Source organism: Leiobunum rupestre, chromosome 4, assembly GCF_980474605.1.
Source record: "Leiobunum rupestre chromosome 4, qqLeiRupe1.1.hap1, whole genome shotgun sequence".
NCBI lineage: Eukaryota > Metazoa > Arthropoda > Arachnida > Opiliones > Sclerosomatidae > Leiobunum > Leiobunum rupestre.
The window spans coordinates 49,381,701-49,405,213 of record NC_143387.1 but is presented as its reverse complement, the minus strand read 5'-3'; the positions used below and the strand labels follow the sequence as shown (position 1 = coordinate 49,405,213).

The 23,513-nt window shown below is 38.5% G+C and overlaps 2 protein-coding genes across 6 annotated transcripts in view; one reads left to right on the top strand and one right to left on the bottom strand.

Annotated features, from left to right (window-relative positions):
• smash (smallish) overlaps positions 1-23,513 on the top strand; it is a 53,918-nt gene that overhangs the window by 1,606 nt on the left and 28,799 nt on the right. The gene's annotated exons all lie outside the window — the stretch shown is intronic.
• On the bottom strand, positions 10,042-16,451 carry LOC149948098 (DNA-directed RNA polymerase II subunit RPB2-like). The gene is made up of 16 exons (XM_090172928.1): positions 16,301-16,451; positions 15,999-16,240; positions 14,953-15,065; positions 13,794-14,172; positions 13,312-13,476; positions 13,045-13,241; positions 12,858-12,977; positions 12,613-12,799; positions 12,409-12,552; positions 12,207-12,346; positions 11,684-12,149; positions 11,259-11,619; positions 11,066-11,187; positions 10,777-10,995; positions 10,488-10,709; positions 10,042-10,426 (listed from the first exon to the last, which is right to left on the bottom strand). Exons 1-16 carry the CDS (start codon positions 16,317-16,319, stop codon positions 10,058-10,060), a joined length of 3,465 nt encoding a protein of 1,154 aa, XP_090029054.1. The 5' UTR covers positions 16,320-16,451; the 3' UTR covers positions 10,042-10,057.

The window sequence follows — 23,513 nt, the reverse complement described above, 5'->3', positions numbered from 1 at the left end:
GTTCAATTTCAGTGATCAAATTTGGAATCTCGTTACTACTTGTAAAATAAAATATCTTTTAAAAACACCGAGAAAACGAAATTCTCGAGCAAGGTCCTTTAACTAGAATCTAATCCGGCAGCGTATACTAATTGGCGCTACCGTCGAGATGCTGGTAGCTCCGCCGTTGTTCTTTTCGTCGTGCACGTTTTATCGTCGCCCAAATTTCTTTTATCTTTTCTCATTATTAAATTGCGCCCCCCCCCCTCTTCTTGTTAGAACACTGGCGAGGAAATAGCCACTACAGCCTTCATTATAGACTCTCCACATTTGAACTATCGACGCGCGCTCGTAAACCTGTTGGACCCGTAATTCCAAACTCGTTCCAACGGAATAACTTTAATTTTGCGGCCGACATTTTTATCCCCGTCCGTCTTTTTCCCCTCTCGACTCTTTTTAACGTTTAATAGTTTGATCGTACGCCAAATAATATCGTCATCGTCGTCCGCGGGCACCCGGGGCTTCATTTACATTTTTGCGCAACTCGTTCTCCGGCAGCTATCCTTGAGCCCGAATGACGAGAGTCTTCCAGTTCTGTTACGCCGAGATGACTTACTCTGATTAGATTCTGGAATTCCACTCGTTCGTCGCTGAGTCCGGTCGCCACTGACACTTACAACCAAGCGCCCCGAGCGCGACACTCGAGACTACCAGAGACCATAAATTCCCGGTGCGTAATACCTTTCTCGTAATAAGAGCTACGGTGTTATCCAAGTTCCAACTGGCTTTTGCCTCGTACCCTTCGCTTCCCGCCAGTTAACATTAGCGCTATTTCATATTCAAATATTCGATCATCCGGGCGTACGTTTGCTCGTGATAGAAATGATCGTGGATGTACGTCCCCAACGAGTCAAACTCTTGGCCTGTCCACAATCTTTTGGCGTTAAAAGCGACTGTCGACTCTATCATTGCCACCTGTATTATGATAAGGCACGTGTTGTTAGAGATGGCAATGAATCTATCCGATTCTTCGAAAAAAACGACTTTCCTGGAGAGCCTGATGCCATCCTATTAAAGGCAAAGGAAGCTAAAATTCAAAATAGCGAAACAATAACGTCGTCAGAGAAACATTTATAATTATAATTTAAAAACTTATACTCTGCTTACAATGAGACGACCGGAGGTGTAACGCACCGATTTGGTTCAAACTCGGGATTTTGGTTAGACCGTCGTGTAACTTGAAAAACCCTAAAGGGAAATGTCTCCATAGGCAACCAAAAATGTTTTTGACAACTCAAAATGGAAATTTTCCCATTGAATATAACACGGGAATCTGACCAATTTTAAGGGTTTAAATTTTAATCAATTTCGAATTTTTTCATTATTTTTTATTTATATTTTCTATTTTTAGTATTTTCAAAAATTTAAATTTTTTACAGGGGGGGGGGGGGGAATTCCCATGTTATTTTCAATAGGAAAATTTCCATTTGGTGTTGTCAAAAACATTTTTGGTTGCCATGGCAAAACGGTTACCTATGGAGACATTTCCCTTAAGGGTTTTTCAAGTTACAAGAAGGTCTACCAAACCCCCGAGTTTGAACAAAAGCGGTGTGTTACACCTCGGGTCGTTTCCTTGTTTGTGGACTTTCACCTAAATTATATCCCATAATAAAATATATTGTTAAAACTTAATATAATTTAAGTTATTGTCCAATTTACAAACGAACCAATCAACGCGAAGGAAAATTATTTTATGTTCCACCTTTTGGTTTAAAAATTTAGCTTAAGTATCGTGTTTTGATTTCGACGCTAGCAACATCTGTTGAAAAAATAGTTACTTCCCGTCGAGCGACACTTGCTTTAATTATACATCTGACTAGATCTCTTTACGAGACACATTTTAAGGTTAAAAGTTGAATACGTACGGAGAAACTGCGCTTTTGCGTGTTGAAACGAAAGCTGTCAATTTTTAGTTTTTAATATGAAAATTTTGTTTACGACCTAAATACGTTTTTCCTATTCCAAGTAAGGTTTTTTTTTATTGCGAGTGAGGTTATTTAACCCTTAATAATTCCCCTCTTAAACTTATTTTCTTTTACATTTCCATATATTAAAATATTTAATATTTTTATTTGTATTCGATAGCTTGTTACAGTCTCACAAGCAACGTTTTTCTGTACGTTTCTTGCAGGTTTAATATAATAATTTAGATTTTCAAAATATATACAGAGTTATTATCTTTCTAAGCGTCGGTATAAAATTCGTTTTAAAGTAATTCTTTAAACAAAATGCATTTCGAATTTAGTTAGTTCAATTGTAGTTGAAACATCCTGGTATAAACTACTCAAACAAACAGAATAGGGTACTAGAACTTCGTAGCTTTAGCCGTGACTACCATATTGGTGTACAATTATTTTCTGTAGGAAAATAGCATTAGTGACGTTCTATGACGTCATACAGGGTTCGTACGGAACCTGGATATCCTGGATAACCTGGATAAGTCAGGGATTTGAAATCCGAAACTTTCGTACGAACCCTGTCATAGTGCCAAGTTCTAGAAAGATCTTGGTATAAATTATACGAAACGGAACTTCGCAGCTTTGTTGGTATAAAATTATTCTGTATAGGAAAATGGCACGGATGACGTTCTACGACGTGATAGTGCTAAGTCCCTATTACGAAATGTCTGTGCTAATTTTTTCTTGGTCACTGACTCTTTGATTATGTAGGCCGAACGACTAAAGAGATAAATTATCAATGTCTAATGATAATTCACATCGTTCGATCTGTTTAGTGTTTACCCAAACATTGAATCATCCAGGCTGTTTACCTAAACCGCGGCAATGCAGGAAACCTTCACCTCGTCCGCCGTAAGTACCCGTAATCGCGTTTTCCGGTTTGAACATTTCTGTCGGAATGTCCGAATGGGACGCTGTCGAAAGATAAAACTTCTTTCGATTTCCCTGAGCGCGTTAATTTGTCCTTTCCTACATTCGCAGCGAGCCCAGAGCGTCTACGGTTTCCAGTTTGCTCGCCAACGGGTCATACCTCTCTCACACGCCAGCCTTCCACAGAAATATCGAATCAAAAAGGCTAATGAAAACCCGTATTGATACTGGATGAACTCGTATGGCCATAGAATAGAATTACTACTATATCATTGTTTTTTCTTCTGATATAAAAACCCAGGACATTTTTTATTTGTCCCAGTTCCGTTCAGAACTCATTTTGTCGTTGAACGATTAAAATCGTGCCGTGTGTTGCTACCAATGTATCCGCGCTAAGAGTTGATTTCCCAAATCCTTTACTTTCTAATTCGGGAAGTAAATCAGAAATGTTAACAAAATATTATTATTTATAAATTAACATTATATTAATTAGTATTAATATATTTATTTATATTATGTTATATTAAAATAATGTATTATATATTTGTTATATTGTATTATAATAATTTAATATATTTGTTATATTGTATTATAATAATTTAATATATTTGTTATATTGTATTATAATAATTTAATATATTTGTTATATTGTATTATAATAATTTAATATATTTGTTATATTGTGTTATATTATAATAATTTATATATTTATGTTATATTGTATTATATTATAATAATTTATATATTTATGTTATATTGTATTATATTATAATAATTTATATATTTATGTTATATTGTATTATATTATAATAATTTATATATTTATGTTATATTGTATTATATTATAATAATTTATATATTTATGTTATATTGTATTATATTACATATTATATTATATTATATTATTATAAAGCAGGGTTGACCGACTTAAATCAAATTGATTTAAATCACAATGTATTTCAATGGGGGATTAAAAATTGGCAAAAAATAAGTTTTTCAGAAATTAAAATACATAGAAAATCTGAGCAAACTACTTGAATTAAGATTTAATTCAATTCAAGATTAGCTAACCGATAAGAGTAAAATATCCGTTAATTATACAATGAAAAAATCAATAAATTCAAAAATCGATTAATTTAATTTTTATTAAAAAAACCCTGTTATAATATATATAATATAATAATTAATAAAAAATAGGTATTTCCTAGCTGCTCACGGATGCTAACATGATATCTTTTATTGATATTTTAACATTTGATACTTAGCATTTATTCCCCTAAAATTGCCTTTGGAAAGACTAATAATAACTAGATGCTTTGTCTAAATTCCAAGTAAAAGTATAGCCGTTTGTAACAACACCTTTTTATTATTTATAATTTTTTCAATCCGTTTCAACCCCTTTGGTACTAATCGTAGGCGTCCTGACTCGTGGCAGAGTATGTGAAACCATTGTCTCCGTGTAGAACGCCACCTCGGTGTTTTCGAATTACCTAAGTCAACATCATTCGGGTCTCGTTTATCCTCGGAGAAGAAGAGAACTCGTTTGATTTCCTGATCTCTCTGGGACTCATTAGTATTCCTCGAACGAAATTCTCCTCGCTCGTGAAGCGACGCTGGAGAGGCGTCGATCGGAACTCCCATCTTCCTCCGCGTGGTGCTGGACTGTTTCTGCTGGTGGTGCGTGGCTCATCCGGAGAACACGTTGCTCGAGGTATATCGCTACCCGTTGCAACACGAAGAAGGGGCCCCCAAGGTCACCCGTCTCGAGTTCATTAACGACCTTGGAAGTATTGTTCGTGAGCTGCCAAAAGTAGATTCCGCGCTTGTAAAACGTTTCTATTTGACGCCCCTCCACGACGCGTTCGCCACGAGAGAGATTTCATGTTTGAATTTTTGTAAGAATGATGACCCGAAGTTCTCGGTAATTAGGCGATTTATAAATAATGGGGAATTTTTTTTCCACGTTGCGTAACCAAATCGAAATTAGATACATCGAATTTTTTAACCCTTTTCTTTGCGTCGAATTTTTAAACCTTTACAAAGTTTCTTTACAATGTAAATGTACTTACTCGTTTTAATACACCACCAGAGTGTACGCGTCAGACGTCACCACTAAGTCGACTTTAGACATTTAAAAATATAGTCAGATGCGTCGCGTATTTCGGAAGCGGATTAAGAAATCAATATTGAAGCCTTATCAATGAAAACTCGCGCTTATTTCCATTTTTATATCATCTTTGACATTTGCCGATAAAAGGAATACATCCGTCTTATTAGAAATTATCATTTAATAAAAATGAATAAAAATAAAAAAATCTGTGGACAGGTTAAGCAAGCCCTAGAAAACATGTAGGATTAACTTGTAGGTGTCGAGGGTTTGGCCTAACCCGTATATTTCTAGTGTAGCAGTATAGACGTACCTACTAGGTACCAACTAATCATAGTACCCGTTCTTACTAGATGTCTTAGCGTAAGCTTAACCTCTCTATAACCAACGTGAAATAAAAAGAGTATAATTATTGAGAAATAGTTTTTATAAGCTGATATTTGGAAACTCTTTCCCCAGTGACATCTCAGTAACGCGTAAATTTAATAATGATCGATTTTATGGCTTGTTGAGTTCTTTATCCTTGTAGTGTGTATGGCTTAATTGGAACAGGCGAAAGATCAGATATCAATTTGCCGTTTTGAGCTTTTAACCTTTCGGAAATTGTAAAACATTTCTAGATGTAGTTAGTGACGCTGGGAGAAAAATAGAACACGTTTTACGCCATCGTAGCTGCGAAATATTTGTAGCATGACCATCCGTTTTGGTATTTTACGATCCGCTTGTTTTATCACACTCTGGACTACTAAGCCTCGTCGCGTGTTATCTTCGATTAGAGGTTGATCAGGAAATATAAATTCTCGAGGTTGGAGGGATGGTTGGGGACGCGTTCTTCGAGGGAAGACCGACTGCACTATAAATAGGAGCTGGGAGGCCCCGAGCCATTCTGGGGTTTGCGACCCTATAAATAGTGGACCGAAAAGCGAAGTCACTCTCTGTCTTTCTCGCTTCCATTTCGCGTGTAAACAAATTTGGACACGAAAACGTGTGGTGCTCGTCTCGCACTGCCAGCGAATAATAGTTGTTCTTCCCGCAGATTGCCAGCCAGACTTCCCACTAATGTAAATTCAAAATGCCATTTGTCTCTCGTTTAGAACGTAAAATCGACGAGATTTAAGGCGTAATCGCTTAAGTGCCGAAATATAATATTCTGCGCGAACGTCATCCGCGATATTGGTGATCGTCGGGGGCGTGGAAACCTTTGACAAGTGGGAGGGGCCACTGGCGCCGCTCACTTGTCAAAGGGCAATTTTAGTAAAACATTTCGGGCAATTTTAGTAAAACCTTTCGGGTAATTTTATATTATTTTAAGGTAATTTTGATTTCGGGGATAATTAGATACAGCTAGGTAAGGAAATAATACACATTAAAATAGTATTAAATCTCAGTAAATTGCAACTATAATTAAACAATATTTATTCCAATCTTAAGACTTAAGCCCAGTTCACACTATACAATTAATTGGGCCACTTAATTGAAACCAACTAATTGTAATCAAGAAAATTGTACAGTGTGAACAGAAAAAGTTGGAGCAATGGTTACAATTTATCTGTTCACACTATTCAATTTTCTTGCTTACAATTAGTTGGTTTCAATTAAGTGGCCCAATTAATTGTATAGTGTGAACTGGGCTTTAGCGGAGATGAACAAATTACCGAAAGTTAAAATTTTACTATTAGAATATTTGCTTCATTAGGCATTTTTTTAACCGACCTGAAACCCTTATTTGATCACGCGACTTTTCTAATTATTTGAAAATGTTACGAAATAGGTTCTTGCGATTTTAGGGTTGGGCTGCTTGTCAATCTGCACCGAAAATAAATCCTTAGTAACGATGGCCTGATTTTATTTTCGTTTTATATTAAAAAAATGCTAATTTAAAATTCGAAAAGAATATTTTATTGCAATTTCATACGTAACGTAGACTGCGAAAAAAAACTTATGGCCTGCATTAAATCGATTTTTTTACCCCCAAATTTGAAGAATATAAATAACATTTTTTATACTTCGAATTCATGATTACCGAAAGATATTCTCCGCCTCCACGGAGGGGGGGGGGGGGTACTGGCACACTCAACGGAGTATATCCCCCCCCTCAATAAGGGGGAATCTATAATACGGGGGCGTGGTTTTTCTTCGGGTAGTAACATATTCCCTGTTTACTCGAAAACATTCTTGTTATTTATTATTATGATAAATATATTATTTAATTATTTTAATTAGTAGAAGCGATCGTACCAAACTTGTTACCCGCGTTGGGGGGGGGGGGGAGTGGGTAATAAATCGGCATAGCAATTATTGATCGCATCAACCTAATTTCGCGACATTTTTCTTAAACAATCCCTCTCTATAAGCGTTCATCTTTGACTGTGTTTCCCTATACAAGATAATTTTTTTTATCTCTCTTCATTAGATTATGTAGTTCAATGGGTGCATATTGTCGGGACAATTAAAAGCGGGGAAATTTCATCTCTCTCCCCCTCCCCCGTCGGTGGTACTTTTCTCCATCGTTTTGGACTTGCGAGAGGTTGATGACTGATTCTAAAATTGCCGAGGGGTCACCTTAATCAAGAACGAACAGGGGCCTCTTCCGATACAAACACGCTCTGCCCTCGGGCCATTCAAATCATTCCTTCATATTTTAACTTTTTTTTTATTCGATATGTCGGTGTCGTTTACGTTTCTAAAAATAATGTCGGGTGGGTGTTTGCGGTGTCGAAGGAGGGGGCATCTTGTGATTGTCAACTGTCTCGTTCTTGGTATAATATCACAATTTATCTCGCTCTCTCGGTTTACGTGGCTCGCGTTTCAGAACCTGTTGCGGAGACTATCCTGGTGGTTGCCGCAAATACCGAGGTTAAACGAGTGCTATAAAACGTGTACGTGAAAAGCCTAGATGGTGTTAAATTATCCGGCATTCTTGATGTTGATTTTTCCCCCGAAACTCTTGTAACGAATGTACACGTTCTCCTTACGCGTTTTAGCGTACGAGCTTAAGCTCTTCTTTATATTCTTATGAATCTGATTTCAAACCACATGGTTTATTTTTGGAATACGGTGTTGCGAAGTTTTTCCATATCTATTGATGTTTGCGTCTTCCACGCGAGAAGAATCTGAAGTCTTTGCTGTGGGCGTATTTAGGCGGTAAAATGGTTAAAATTAATATTGCGTACGTACCTTCTTTGTGTAGGTTTTTAACTGTTTTTCAACACCAAGTACCGCGTTGGCGTTTGTCATTGTGAATTATAACGTCATCGTCGACAGTTTTTCGGCCTAGGAATTTATTACGCGAGTACAATGTTTCCGTTTTGTTTTTTAGCTTCACTCCCTTTGGAAGAAGCTGCTATTGTAGATAATGTCGTTGACGGCGGTGGCGAATACAACGCGGCGCTAACACCGAATGGGTCCTCGTGAAACGTCGATAGGTGGTTTCTTTTCTCCTGTTGTCGGACTAAAAGTGTACTCTTTTTAACCTAAAACGTTTTATTCGCCTGTTCCGGGGATGAGAATTACACCGGCCCATAAACTATTCGCTTGTTCCGGAGTATTAGGGCTACTCGTTTTACTCCTTCTGAAAAGGAGGAGTAAAGAGAATGAATCGATTTTTGTCGTCTGCTAGCCTGAATTTATCTGCTAAAAAAAGCCCTCGGGCAGCCATATGGGAAGAACATTTTTACTCAGACTCGAACTATTCGCCACCACAGAATCGGAGTAAAATGACGTCATAGCGTTACTCATCTTACCCTACTCCCGGAACAAGCTCAATCACAATTTAATTGAGCAAATAAATAGATCCAAAACGAAGTGTGTTCTACATGGTATTTCGTTGTACTAAACACATGCCTTTTCAAATTAGTGCATATGATAGAAAAATATTTTTTAAGTACTACATGAGAATTGACAGATCAATCGTGGCTTATCGAATTTAGCGGTGACCATCAGGGTAGAGGAGAGGGTTTGGGTTACTATATTGGCCTATGTCATCTTGTTTTTTCATGAAATAAAAGTCTTCCATATGTAATGTTTGCTGCGGATCAAATTTAAATTCATCGAAATTCACGTAGAAAACGAAAATTAAATATGCATATTTGTCCTCGCGTTTCTGCTCGCTCGATGTCGTCCTTCGTCGGCGGTGATGGGTGGCCCTGAGGATGTCCTCCGCTTCGTCCACTATATTTCATTCGTCGTTATATGACGGGGAATTCCTTTACAATGGAATCATCAAAATTCCATTTGTTTTGTAACAATAGCTCGCCAACGGACACACATTTTACTGACATTTATCGCGGTTACGAAAATCTTTCATTGTTGCGGAGCACTAACCCGCGATTTTGATATTATTACTACGCTAAATTAGTTGCCGCAATTATTTTTGCTGCACCAGGTCCTACAATATCTAAAAGTTCCTGCTTGCCTTAAAATCGAGATTTTGTTCCTAAAATTTTTCTGCTATTGGATCCTAAAAAAATTTAGTTTTTAATTAACTAAGTCAACTTTTGAAATAATTTATCCCAATTAAATATTCCATTTTGTTAACATTAGTTTCCATTTCACTGAAATTCTTAACGTGAACAGATCTCTTTTCCCCCTAGGTATTTACCAGATTTAGTATTCAAGAAGACTATTCGACATTGAATGCAACAATGTTTAATAATATATTATATGTAACCTGTACATAAGGGTTTTCTAACTGTTTCAAGCGTCTCATTTGGTCATCATGCGCGGGCATATGCACATCGACATCAACTCTTGAAAGAGTAGTTTGCACGCGTAGGGTATTTTGACTTGCGAAATCTAAAAATAAAATACGAACAAAAGATTTAAATAGTGTCCGTTAAGCTGTTGATAGATATAACCAGTAGTAAATAATATCTAATTAATTTCCCTATACTGCTCATATTATTCGCTCCTTCATTAACCTTAAGGAATATTAATTAATTTAAATTAACCTCGACCTAAAAGGACTTAAGCTAAAACACAGTCACCTGTATAAAAGTAAAATATAAAGTTATCCTTTAAAAGGTCAGGGAATTTGAATTAGAAAATATGGTGGCCACCGTGTAACGTTACACTTCAGATATAACTAAATACTAGCCCTAGTTTTGTTCCTGCATCCTCTGCATTCGAAAATGTTGTTTCTCAGGTTAGCGATGCAAATGAGTCCGCAAAGGTCGCAAACGTGAACTCGGTAAGGATCGGACACTTCGAACAACCTCTCCCTCATGAACTGCGCGGCGCCGTGCGAGATCTGGCAGTCGCGTTCCATTTCTCCGAATCGCAGCCCTCCATCGCGGGCGCGCCCTTCCACGGGCTGCCTCACCAGAATCTGCAGCGGGCCTCGCGCCCTCGAGTGGATCTTGTCGTCCACCATGTGCTTCAATCTTTGGTAGTAGGTGGGACCGAAAAATATCTGGGCGTTGATTTTCCTGCCCGTGTGCCCGTTGAACATCACCTGCGAGATAATTATTGCAACTAATTCTTTCAACCCTCGTGTACTCGTCGGGATACGTTACCTCGTTTCCTCTCAAATGGTAACCGTATTCTTGGAGCAGCAGGGAGATTTTTTTAACGTTGACGGTATCGTTGAAGGGAGTTCCGTCACCGATTTCGCCCTTGTTCGCCGAAACCTTCCCTTGCAGACATTCGATCAGATGACCGATGGTCATGCGGGACGGAATCGCGTGCGGATTGATGATGATGTCCGGTGTCAGGCCTTCCGCCGTGAAGGGCATGTCCTGTCGACGTTAAAATGACACGTTAATGTCTCGAATTCCCGTAAGCAAACTCGATCGACGGAATTACCTCTTGTCGGTAGGTGATGCCGCACGTGCCCTTTTGTCCGTGACGACTGGCGAATTTGTCCCCGATTTGCGGTACTCTTACGCAACGAACTCTGATTTTGACGAATTTGTAGCCGTCAGAGTTCAGAGTGATCAAGACCTGATCGGCAATGCCCGTTTCGCTGTTTCTCAAGAACGTGCTGGCGTCCCTTTTCCTGTACCGCTTGTTCGAGTCTTCGAGCTAGGTTCGATCAAGTAGAATTACTCGTTAAATTAAAACGCGGGTTTGGATAACGTTGAAAAATGGTCACCTCGTCTTCATTCTCAGGCAGCGCGAGGGTCTTCCCAATGATGACGTCGTCTCCGGAAACGCGGGAACCAGGAGCGATCAACCCGTCGTCGTCCAGTTTGTCGTAAATAGCGTGACGCATTCCTGTTTAAATTAATAACGTCATTAGCTCGTAGCTTCGGAATAGACTAGTACGTCAACGGGATAATTGGTACCCTGACACGTATCCCGACTTGGCCTTTCGAACTGTTCGTCGGGGTCGCTCATTTTCTTGGACTCTGTGTCTTTGTACGCTCGGTAAAAGAGCGATCGGAAAAAACCCCGGTCAATGGCTGACGCGTTCATGATGATCGAATCTTCCTGGTTGTATCCGGTGTAGGATAAAATGGCCACTACCGAGTTGATCCCCGCCGGTAACTCTCTGAAACGAAGGTACTCCATGGAACGAGTGGTCACTAGCGGTTTCTGGGGGTAATACAGCACGTGAGCCATAGTGTCCATTCTGACGTGGAAATTGGTAATGTAAACTCCCATGGCCTGTTTCCCCATCGCCGACTGGTACGTGTTACGGGGAGACTGCGCAGCGTGGAAAAATAAACATTTTAATAAAGCAAAATAAATGAAAATCGTGGGTGAAAACCTGATTGTGATCTGGAAACGGAATGATGGAAGCGCAAACGCCCAACATCATCGATGGGTGAATCTCGCAATGCGTGTACGTGGAACAATAAGCCAAGTTCTTGTCCTGAAGGTCGTCGGGTATCATGGCCACCATGGTAGTCTCTTCTTCCAACGTATCGATGAATTCCACGACGCCACTAGCCAACAAATCTTGCCAACCGTAGTTGTTGTACTCCCTCTCTTTGAGTCTTTCAATGTGACTTTTCTTCAGAAGCAACTTCTGCTTTTCTACAATGAGTAACGGGCGACAAACTCGGCCGGCGTCCGTGTAAATTCGGATTTCTCGGTCGCGAATATCTCGCACCATCGAGACCTCGGAAACGACGATATCCATCTGCCTACGAAGTTTCTTCAAAGTGCTCATCAACTGGTCGGCGTCTCGGTGAATACCTACCCAGCAGCCGTTTACGAATATCTTGGTGGAGCTGAATAATATTAGAGATTTAAATAATGATCTTTTAAAAACCTTTTTATAAAGTTACTCCGCGATGGCGGATGGGGCGATTTCATCCAAGTTCTCCATACTCCATTCCTCTAAGAACTCGAGAATCGGAGATGGCTGGGAACCAACAGAAATGTACGCCATTAGGGCCAGGTTTTTGACCAATCCCACCGCGTGACCCTTTGGAAAAAATAAAGTGTCAAAATCTACGAGGTCAACTTTAAAACGCTGTACACCGTTACTTCGGGTGTTTCGGCTGGGCATAACATCCCCCAGAGAGAGTTATGAAGCTGCCTAGGTTTGGATAGTTTCCCATCTCTGCCGATTGGCGAATTCACTCGGCGTAAGTGTGACAGAGTTGAGACAAACGTTAGTCGGTTCAAGACCTGGAAATTAATACTTTCTTAAACAGATCCCGTTTAATAATTTCAGTAATATTAGTGTGCCTGAGAAACTCCGGCTCTGGCTTCGTGGGCCCTTCTCTGATCTCCCCAATTGCCGGTGGACAAGGAATAACGCAGTCCGTCCGTGATGGTTCTGGTTTTGATGGCCAGTTCGATGTTGAAATCCTTTCCTCTATCGATGAACTTTTGCGCGTACAATCGCACTTCTTTCATTAGGTTACGAAACAACCTAAGATTTGAAAAATTGAAATTAAATTTGTAGGGACCTGTCGGTCCTCCAACGTTACCCTCGAAATAAAAATGCCATCAAGGGTCCGGCTAAATCCAGTCGTTTATTGCCGTAGTGATCGCGGTCATCAAGTTCTCGTCGACCTAAAGCCGCCATCAGGAGTCGATGCACCATGTACCTATTCGGGGAAAATTTCGTCTATGATCGTGTTACGGATAATTGGCGAGACAACGATTCAAACTCGCCCTAAAAAGTAAGCTTTCTTCGTTTCGCAAAAGTCACTGACGCCAACGTGCGGCAACATTTCCTTCTGCAACAGTTCCTTGGCGTATTTGATCCTTTTCTCTTTGGTGACTCCGGCTCGCGCCCCGCGGGAACCCAAGAAATTCAGCGCCACCGTTTGATCTTGAACCACGAAAGCTTCGTCCAACGACGGTTTCACCTTCGCGACAAAGGAAGTTTCTGTTAGAAATGGCTACACGCGACGCGTTTGGCGATTCGCAGCAGCGTACCATTTCCATCAATTCCGGATCATCAAAATCGTAGATGATATGTTCCAAAATGTCGCGATCAGCGACGAATCCCAAAGCTCTGAAGACAATAATGATGGGGATTTCTTGCTTGATGTAAGGCAAGATACCGATCATTCTTTGACCGACCGCCGACTTCTTAGCTCCCTGAACAAAATCGAAGCAGTAAGAGTAATTACCCGCGAATTTGACCTGACCAAAAATGGCCCATTTTCATTTTGGTTTTTTTAGGAATATTTTAGCCTAAGAAACCGAGTTTTAATTTTTAAAATATTATTTTTATTTCCGTCGAATAATTTGAGATTGATACCAGAAAATATTCTCAAATAATGCAAGTTTGCAACCAATTTAAGAATTTGAAACTTGTTTCTTATGCTACTATATTTTTCGAAAAAAATAATTAAAAATGGGACAAATTTTCGTCGAATGAACATGGTACGCGACTCGTTGGTCACGATACAGACATGTCCTCCACGGTGCAGCAGATTGACGTAAATACCGCTGGGAGGTCTGGAGGAATTTTCAACGCAAGATCTGCATTCTGTCCTGAAGGCGTACTTTCCATCTTTCACTTGGAAGACGTAGACGGTATTCGTTGCCATCTTCTCCTGGGCGATCAGAACTTTCTCGGAACCGTTGACGATGAAGTAACCTCCCGGATCCAGAGGACATTCGTTCAACTCGGAAAGGTCGCGATCGCTCAAACCATGCAACAGACAAAAGGTGGAACGAAGCATAATTGGGATTTTGCCGATAAACGTCTTTTGGTGTTGCGTTTCGATTGGTTCTTCGCCTTCCCTGCTTAATATTTTCGTTATATCAACGTATAACGGGGCGGAATACCTAAAAGTAACTAACGTTAGACTCCAAATTTACCGTTTCGCGAAACTCGGGGCTAAGCACTCTTTCTGTACACCGATAACGAATTCCAGAATGATTACGGAACGATTAATGTAATCGTTTTAACCAGTGTCCACCGATTCCGGCATGTGGTCAGCCCCCGTTCTGAACAAATTTCATATACTGGGTGTTACATAAACGTGAGCGATACCTTACTGGAGAATTGGTGCATTGTAACCCGGCCACCTGAATTAATGGCTTTAAAAGTCGCTTGATTACTTAGGCCTAAGGTGGTGCCTCGGGCATAGGCCTAGCTGATTATTATTATTAATATATATAGTAAAAGAAATCGCAAAGAGGGTTTCTTTACCAGTAATGGAAATCTGTTTAGCCGTAACCATTTTTAAATTAATTACGATTATTTTCCAGATAAAATATAAAGAAGAATAGCATCTCGGGGTCATTTAGTCCTATTAACTTCCGGTGTAATGTTATGACATTGGAATATATTTACCGGAAGTTCCCCGTGCAAACGCTTGGCTCTTAAGCCTTGTTCTATTCCTTTTCTATATTTTATGTGGCTTTTTAAACATGAGGAATATTCAATATCACTATAGTAAAAACTGAATAAGACGTGATTGAAGTTTGGCCTGTTTCTCTCTCATTCACGAGGGGTGATTTTCAAGGTCATTTTCACTCGGTTTGACCCATTAACTACGCTCCGAAAGGTTTTGCGTGCGCATGTTTTTGTAACGCCCTTTTCTCTCTCGAAGATCAATATACGTCAAGTCCCGGAGTCGTGCCTCATTCGGCATCATGGGTGATGGCGCCCCATCTTTTTCCCAGTGGGTCGGTTTCGATAAATAGATCTGCTCGAATTTGATGATATACGCTGTCTGCAAGAGTGTTAACGATTATCGGTAAGCGAAGATCAATCGGGCGTCACGGGAAATTATTTACGCGAACCCTTGGAATGTCCAAGGCTTCATTACCACAGTGCCACGAATGCGCCGGAAGAAACGGTTAGACTAAGAAGCCGCCGCCGGTAATAAATGGAAGACGCTTATTCGGAAAATAGACATCAGAAAATGGATTTAATAAACCCCCGATTCGTCCTCAGCCTAAAGTTCGGCGAAATTGTATAATGTTCTTCACTAAAATATCCAAAAATACGCGTAAATTACACGTACTGACAGGGTTCGTACACGACCTTGAAAAGTCAGGGAATTTGAAAATGTAAGAATAATAATAATCAGCTAGGCTAATACCCTTGGCACCACCTTAGGCCTAAGTGATCAAGCGGCTTTTAAAGCCATTAATTCAGGTGGCCGGGTTACAATGCGTAGGAGGGTGGTGGAAAGCCCAGAAAAAAGGTCAGGGAATTTGAAAATGATTCCAAAATTAAGGTCGGGGAAAGTCAAGGAATTTTTAAAATGGTCCAAAATGGTAAGGGAATTTTAAAATGCCCCATAAAATCAGTAAAATAAATTTTTAAAGAAGTATTAAAAATATATAATAAATATTTTTCAAGATTTTACCTTAAACCATTCATTTATTCTACAAAAATGGTCAGGGCAAATTTGGAAATTTGGTCAGGGAAAACCTGGAAATGTCAGAGAATTTCATTCCGGAAGTTTTGTACGAACCCGGTATTGAGACGATTTCGAATTGGACCTAAGCTTAACGTCGAATCGTACTAAGTCTCGAGTGAAAATCTCAACCGTCATAAGGGCCATGGTGGCTGGCCATTCTTAGACATGGGAATACATAGTGTTCGCGTATATAATTTCCCGCTTGTAATTGAATATCTAGATGGCAACTGGAAATACCTGTCGTTCGATTTCGGCGCGGGTGTGTTGAGACTCGGCCAGGAGCTCAATTTGCGGCGTTTCTTCGACGATTCTTTGGACGGACATCTGAATGAACTCGTCGAAGGAGTCCAACTGCTGCCTGACGAGTCCCTTTTCGTCGAAGTACGCGCTGATGACGATCCAACAAGCTTCTTGCCATAATTCCGACGAGATATCGTCGTTTCCATCCGTGCCTACTTCCATCGGCTCCGACGTCGTTTCTTTGAATAAGACAATCATATCCTATCACCTTTTTTCATTTTTGACAATAAATAGCTTACCAAAGTCGTCTTCGTACATGTCGAAATTAGTAATGATGTAATGTTTTCTAATATTCTTATATTCTTATAAAGGCTATCGTATATTGTTTCGAATACGTTTAGTAGTGCAAGCTACTAAAATACGCGATTACTGCCTCTCTAAACATTTGTAAATGAACCAAAATTACTCGCATTAAAATCTCGTATTATAGACCTAATAAAAATGTTGTAATAACTTTCGCATTTTTAGTAACTGAGATTCGTGTTTTTTAACAATATTTCGTAGCAGTGACCTCGAACGAAACTTAGGCGCTATTAAACCAATAAAAATAGACAATAGTCGGAATTTAAATACAGTGCGTTCTTTTGTTGGCAATTGTTGGAATTAACATATTTACTTAGGCAGGTTAAGTAAGCCCTGGTAAACGTGTAGGTGAATCTTATAGGAATGTAGATTGTACGCAACAAAGCGACATCTACACTCCGCTACAAGTTTGCCCGTTCACGTTTTCTAGCGCTGGGTAACACGTAAAGTATATGCAATCCGAATAACGATGGCATGTATAATAAACATGCCATCGCTATTCGGATTGCAGATACTTTAACTTTGTAATCTGAAAAAGGCTAGCAACCGTGGCGCCACCACCAAGAATACACAGCGACTATTGAAATAATAACAGAAAAACAAGAATTAAAGTTGCATACCTTACAGTTTTTAAAATTCCGTTTGGCGAGTCCAGGGCAAGTATAGAACAGGTAATCCATAGATTACCACGTTGACGTATATAAACATGCGATTTGATGATTGTTTATGAGCATAATACTAAAAATATATAATGAAGTTTAAAAATAATAATGTACATTAAATATTTGTTGATAACTTTGAAATTTACGCAATAGACATTTCTAAAATCGATTAATATAAAACGCATAGGAACTTTTAGGAATTCGACAGAAAATAGGCAAAATTCGAAACTCCCGCCGTCGATTTACCGGAAATTCATGCTAGTATCTTTCCGCCAAGTGTACTAGATATTTTGCCTTTCTTAACCTGTGACTGAGGAAAGTAAGAAATTATAATTTCCTATTCTCTTGCGAGGTATTTAAATGTATCATTGGGATATATATACTCCCGTAGCCAAATTCAGCGTTGTCAGACGTACGATAATTATCGAGCTAATTTTTGGGACGTACGATATTTTGAATGGCGTACTTTATAGCACACATTAATCGATTATTCAGCTTAAGCGTACGATAATAATAATATTTTTTTAATTTGGCTAAAAACTAGTTAAATTTGCAATTTTAAAACTTATTTAACAAGTTTAACGTCAGTATTTCATTTAAAATTCAAATTTACCGCCAGTTCTCAATAGGCGTTCGATATTTCTTTTGTGAAATCGATAATATTTTGGCTCTGGTACGATAATTTGATTTTCAGGATGCGCCACGAGTAATGATGAAAGCTTAGCAGGGTTGTTCAAAATGCATTTGGAAAATGCAAAATACAAAATACCATTTTGCATTTAGTGGGTTTGATATGTGGAAACACATTTTCAAAATGAGTTTTCAAAACGTTTTTACTCTGGTACCTAGGAGCATGGGCCAAATAATGATAAATCCAGGACATGACTCTATGCGAAAAACCCGTCCAACAGCGCTAACACCCGATCACTATTGCCCCCTATTGGGAAAAACGCGCGATCGCGGAACTACGTCATTTTGGGGGCAAATGTTTTAGGGACAGTTTCCAAAAATAATACACGTGGTCGTCGTAGTAAATATCCTGGAATATTTATTCACAGTTATCATATATAGTGTGGTTATTAAAGTAAGTACTTATTTTTATACGTACTAAGTTCATAATTAGTATAATATTTATAATTATATAATATTAAACATATACTTTCCTAGAATCGTTAAAATGTATCAAAAAATGAGGGGCGAAATATGGCAGGATTTTCGAATTTCGACTCAGTCATCACTAGATGGCGTTCGGGAAACCGGAAACTTGCTTGATTTTGCCCCCAATTTTTTATTATTTTTCCTCCTTTTCCCCCCTACTAAAATGGCCGCCTGTGTCTTTTAGTGGACGGCCGATTTAGTACGCGTGAAGGTACCAGAGTCATGTCCTGGATTTATCATTATTTGGCCCATGCTAGGAGTAACAAACACAAGGAGAACGCAGCTAGCCTTTAAACACGCTAACGAAGGGTTTGTGTACGAATTTCATTGGACGAGCGTCACGAGCCTTTACGATGAACGTTGTACGGGCGGGGGGGAAGACAATTTCCGAATTTCCCCTTCCGACGGCAGCAGGTGCTAAAGCGTCTAGCCAATGAAAAACGTACACAATATGTTGCTCCTAGCTGGTACCATCATCTCGGGGTCTCTTAAGTTGGTTCGTCTGCTATTTACTCCCAAGTAATCATAGATGGCGATATCAGTAACTCACTTACTCAGAAGCGGACGAAGATTCGTACAGTGCCACCGCTTTATTTCCCACGCTGGCTGCGAGGATGGTTATCAAATCTCTACGTAATTATTATTAATTACTAATTTATAATACTAATTTATTATTAATAATTAAAATATAAATAATTAAAAGTAAACAGAGTACATTTGTAAAAACATTTTGTACTTTAATTTTGAGCTGCAAAAACCATATTACATTTTGCATTTAGAAAAACAATTTTCCAAATGCATTTTGTATTTTGCGCTTTGAGTTATTGTGAAAGTAATTTGCATTTTGAAAAAAAAAGCATTTTGAACAACCTAGCCTGCTAGAGCTATACTCTTCTTCTTCTTCTTAAAGACTGCACCAACTACACCCTTTAGTAGTATTCCGTAGTTTTGACCATAGTGGCCATTTTGGGTGAAAATGTGTTATCTATAGTGTGACGTCACAGTGGCATAACTTGATCATCGCTACCCCCCCCCCCAGTCCGTTGTTTTAATGACGACGCTGCGGTTTTAAAATTTTCTTCCGCTGGGAAAGTGTGACTCGATTTTGTATATTCGTCGGACCATCTTAAAAGAACTCGCCAGTCATTATAATAAGTGCATCGACCCCTTTGAATCCAGCGGTACAGTCAGCTTACCTCGGCGCGGGCGGGTTGAACCATCTCTCTCTCTCTCTCTCTCTCTCTCCTTGCCAAAGATAATGGAGGTCCCATTGACTATGTTTTCATGAAGGTAGGAAATGCGGATTTGAGGAAATCCCGATTTTGTTCTCAGCGGGGAGCTTATTAAGAAACTCGTATTTGGACGTTTTCATGGAAGTCCACTCTTTACTTTCAAACGGGTTTCACACCCCAGAAACCTCTACACTTGGAATGTTCTTACTACTCTCTCCACTTCCTTCGGATAAGGGCAGCTGGCCGGTCGTTTCATTTTGCAGTAGCGCGTGATTACTGTAAACTCCAAGCAAATCGATCCCAGTTTAATGCTAAAAACTGATTTAGCTTTATTAATTTCCCAATTTATTAGCTTAGGAAAATTAATACGTCAACGAACACAAAACTCAATCCTAAGAAGGAGAAGCATTCTTTCGCTAAAATTAAGCTATATTCAGAATTAGGTTCCACTAAGCACTAACTTCTTCAAATGAGCCCAATCCTACTTTCGAGTGGCTCAGTTAACTTGTCCCCCTCCCCCCCCCCCAAACGCTGTGTTCAAAAATTAACAAGTTGATTGAAAGGCACCCATTTTGCACCATCAGTAAACCATTACGCACCCATGGTGTTAAGTAAGAAATTGCAATTTCAAAGGGGGGGGGGGGCAACTTTATCCGAGCCCACCCCCCACTTCCATTTTTCCCTAACACTTGTTAACCAATCAAACGCACCATTATGCACCACAGTCGAATTAAAAAGTGGGGGCTAGGTTAATATTTGATGTAATGCTATAGGGATAAGGGTGCGTAATGATTCGACTGTGGTGCATAATGGTGCGTTATGGGTGCGTTTGATTGGTTAATAAGTTTTAGGATAAAGTTGGCCCCCCTTTGAGATTGCAATTTCTTACTGAACACCATGGGGGGTGCGTAATGGTTTACGGATGGTGCAAAATGGTGTATAATGGGTGCCTTTCAATCAACTTGTTAATTTTTGAACACAGCGTTTGGGGGGGGGGCAAGTTAACTGAGCCCTTTCGAGTTCTTATCTGTAGTTTACGTCACTGGGAATTTACCAGGTTACCGCCCCTTTTCCGCGGCTTATTTTAAATAAAAATTTAAAATTTAAACATTGAAATGTTCGCGTACGATTACAAAAACCTATTCGCAAAATTTACTAATTTAATCACGTCAACAATTAAATGTATTGTTTATATCTTTATATTTCTGCTTACATTTATTTTTTTATTTAAAAAGTGTCGTTAAAACCTAGGTTAAAACATGTGAAACCACAACCTTTTAGTAGTGCTCGGAATTATTTATTCATTATCATAAATTGCGAAATTTTTTTCCTCATCGTATTGAAGAAATAAACTTGTTATGTAACCAACGATTTCGTTAATCTACTACTCATTCTACTTATTCAAATAAATAATTGTTTTTATTAAGTTTTAGGTGTATCCACTTTCTTTTATTCAGCTATTTCATCTTGAAATATTACTATTTAAATTAAGGCTAAAAGTATTTATTCGTGAATAAAAAAAGTCCGAGCACTACTTATTAGTAACTACATTTCCAACTAAATAAACCCCCAGTGTATCAAACACGTGTTCGTGCGTTTTCATTCGAAGAAAATCCAGATTTACCAAGGAAATACAGGTGCGTTTCCCGTATTTCAGAAAATACGTGTTTTCTCAAATACGAGCGTTTTCATTCAGCGTAGCACGGATTTAGAAATACGAATTTAGGAAATCCGTATTTCCTACCTCCATGAAAACATAGTCATTTTTCGGAGAGGCTAAAACGTGGTACTGTTGTATAGGCCTAATTGGGATTATTAGCCGCCGCAAAAACTTCCTGAATTTTAAAGTTTCTACTTCATAAAGCCGCCGCTGAGTGGCGGGGGGGGGGGATGCATCCATTTTCAATTCTGATGCATTTGAATAATACGTGTTTATCTTTTCTAACGGTAAATTTTATTATATCACGCGCGCCTTACCCCAATTCGCTGGAGGCCAGATAATGTTTTCCTTCTGAATTGAAATGAACGTAAATAACCTTGGTATCTATTCTTTTTTTGCACGTTACGTGACATTATTTCAGACCATAATTTAATTTTTTTTTAATATCTGCGCAACGTTAAATAAAAATATTTTTTGTTTCTCATTTTCAATAGTTTTATAGCAATTTAATCTGATTTTTACCTATTTTTATGAAATTTCTAAAAATGTTTAAGTTATGGTAGAATGATCGTTAATAAATTATGAACTAAAAATTAGTCACGCGAAACCGCTACTATAATGTTCATAAATGGCCATGTTATTTCGAATTACCTTGATAACAGCTATATCATAAATTTTAATTGCATATCGAAGGACTTACATGTCTGCTATTTTATACTTAAAGTTAGTTAAGCTTCCTTAGATTTAATAGATCGATACACATCTGATATGCGTTTAACGACATTAGAGGTCCAATTATTAAATACTCGAAGTCTTACCGGATGGCGCCAACAGTCTGAAAAATATCCTTTTTTAATTTATTGAAAACCTTGAAATTTTTTCATTTTTTCGTGTTTGTTGTTCATAAAACGTCGCTTAAAATAGTGTTTGTAATAACTTAATAAGTCATATTCCCTTACCACCGAAAAGTTGTAATTTGCGTCATCTAGTATTAATTAAAGGCATTAAATCGAACCTCTAATGGCTTCGCTCTAAATGTTTGTTTTTTCAGTAGGTAATTTACAAATCGGTCTATACACCAGGGTTGGCAATTTTTTGATTTTTATATAATTTAGTATCATAATTTTACCTAAAAATTATATATCAACCTGATTATAAGTTCACAGAAACGTCACGAACGAACGTGGTGCTGTAACTTCGAGGTAATGCTGGCGTGCAAATCTCCTTTGCTAGCTAATTTTTCCTTGAAACCAACTAGCCAAGGTCTAATGCAATTTAAAAACGCTTTCACAGTTAAAATTGACGCCTACTTCGTTGAAATAATGACAAATTATTAAATCGGAACATAAAATTTACTATAAATACTCGTTCCGTTTCTGATGGTACTTATTTTGAAATTGAAGATGAAAAACGCGATTTCACTGGTTTTTATCGCCATTGTCGTAACCTCGCAGACATTCTGACAACAAAACTAGTTGGCAGCTTGTCCCCAGTAGCTGAAATATAGTGTTTCTTCTGTGCATACGAATTTTTAAAATGTTCTGAAATCATAGTGCGCAAAGCATTGTAGCCTTTCTTTTAAAAGATGTGTTACAGCAGACAGACAGACAGACAAACGTACGGCATCGTTGAAGCACTTCAACCTGCTGAATCTGATTTCGTAAGTCAACGCGGTACTACGAGCCACTGCGTCTGCAAAAAAAAAGTATATAACCTTTTTCGAAAAATCGTGGAAAAAAGTGTGACCCTCGTTCGGTTTTTTGGCCGCTTTTGAATAATAAATGTCGCGCTACAATGATTCGGCACTTCCTCGATCTATCGGAAGTTAGTTTTTCAATCATTTTCGCTCCGTTCCCCTTTTTAAAATGGAGGTTGACTCTTTAACGACCGCAGACCGTACCCTTTTCCTCGCCTGATTTCAAAGTGTCCGTTGATCCTGACCCCCATTTTTATTATCTCCGCTATTTTCGTGAAAGTGAATGAAGTTAGTCAAGTTATGTTTTAGACGACGTAATTAGCGGACTTATGAGAGCGTGACCAAATGTCAGTTACGCGTTGTAATTCTCGGTAAGCCTAGCTCGAAGATCTCCAAATTACGACTACTGATAAAATGAACTTTTTCCAGTCGTTAGACGAAGGAAAAAACGTATTAAGTTGCTACATACTTGGCGTAATGATTTTAATTGGCAGGTTGAAACTGTAAAAATAACTCTGCTAAAATAATAATTTCGTTGTTATCGAAATTCGAGTTAGGTACTTTGTCAAACAATTTGTCTCTTATTTTAGATAAATTGATTAATAATTAGCGTTAAGCAGATATGTAATCTAAAATTTTAATTCATTTTAATTAAACTAAATTATCATTGCTAGAAAACCTACTTTGGTACATTTCAATAATACATTGAACGTGATTTAAATAAATAATTTTTGTTAAATC

Coding starts and splice junctions, on each gene's coding strand:
- LOC149948098 (XM_090172928.1), bottom strand. Junction 14,173..14,952: donor GCACGACTCCGGGACTTGAC/GTATATTGATCT, acceptor AGTTACTTTTAG/GTATTCCGCCCCGTTATACG. Junction 10,710..10,776: donor GCATCACCTACCGACAAGAG/GTAATTCCGTCG, acceptor TAACGTCGACAG/GACATGCCCTTCACGGCGGA.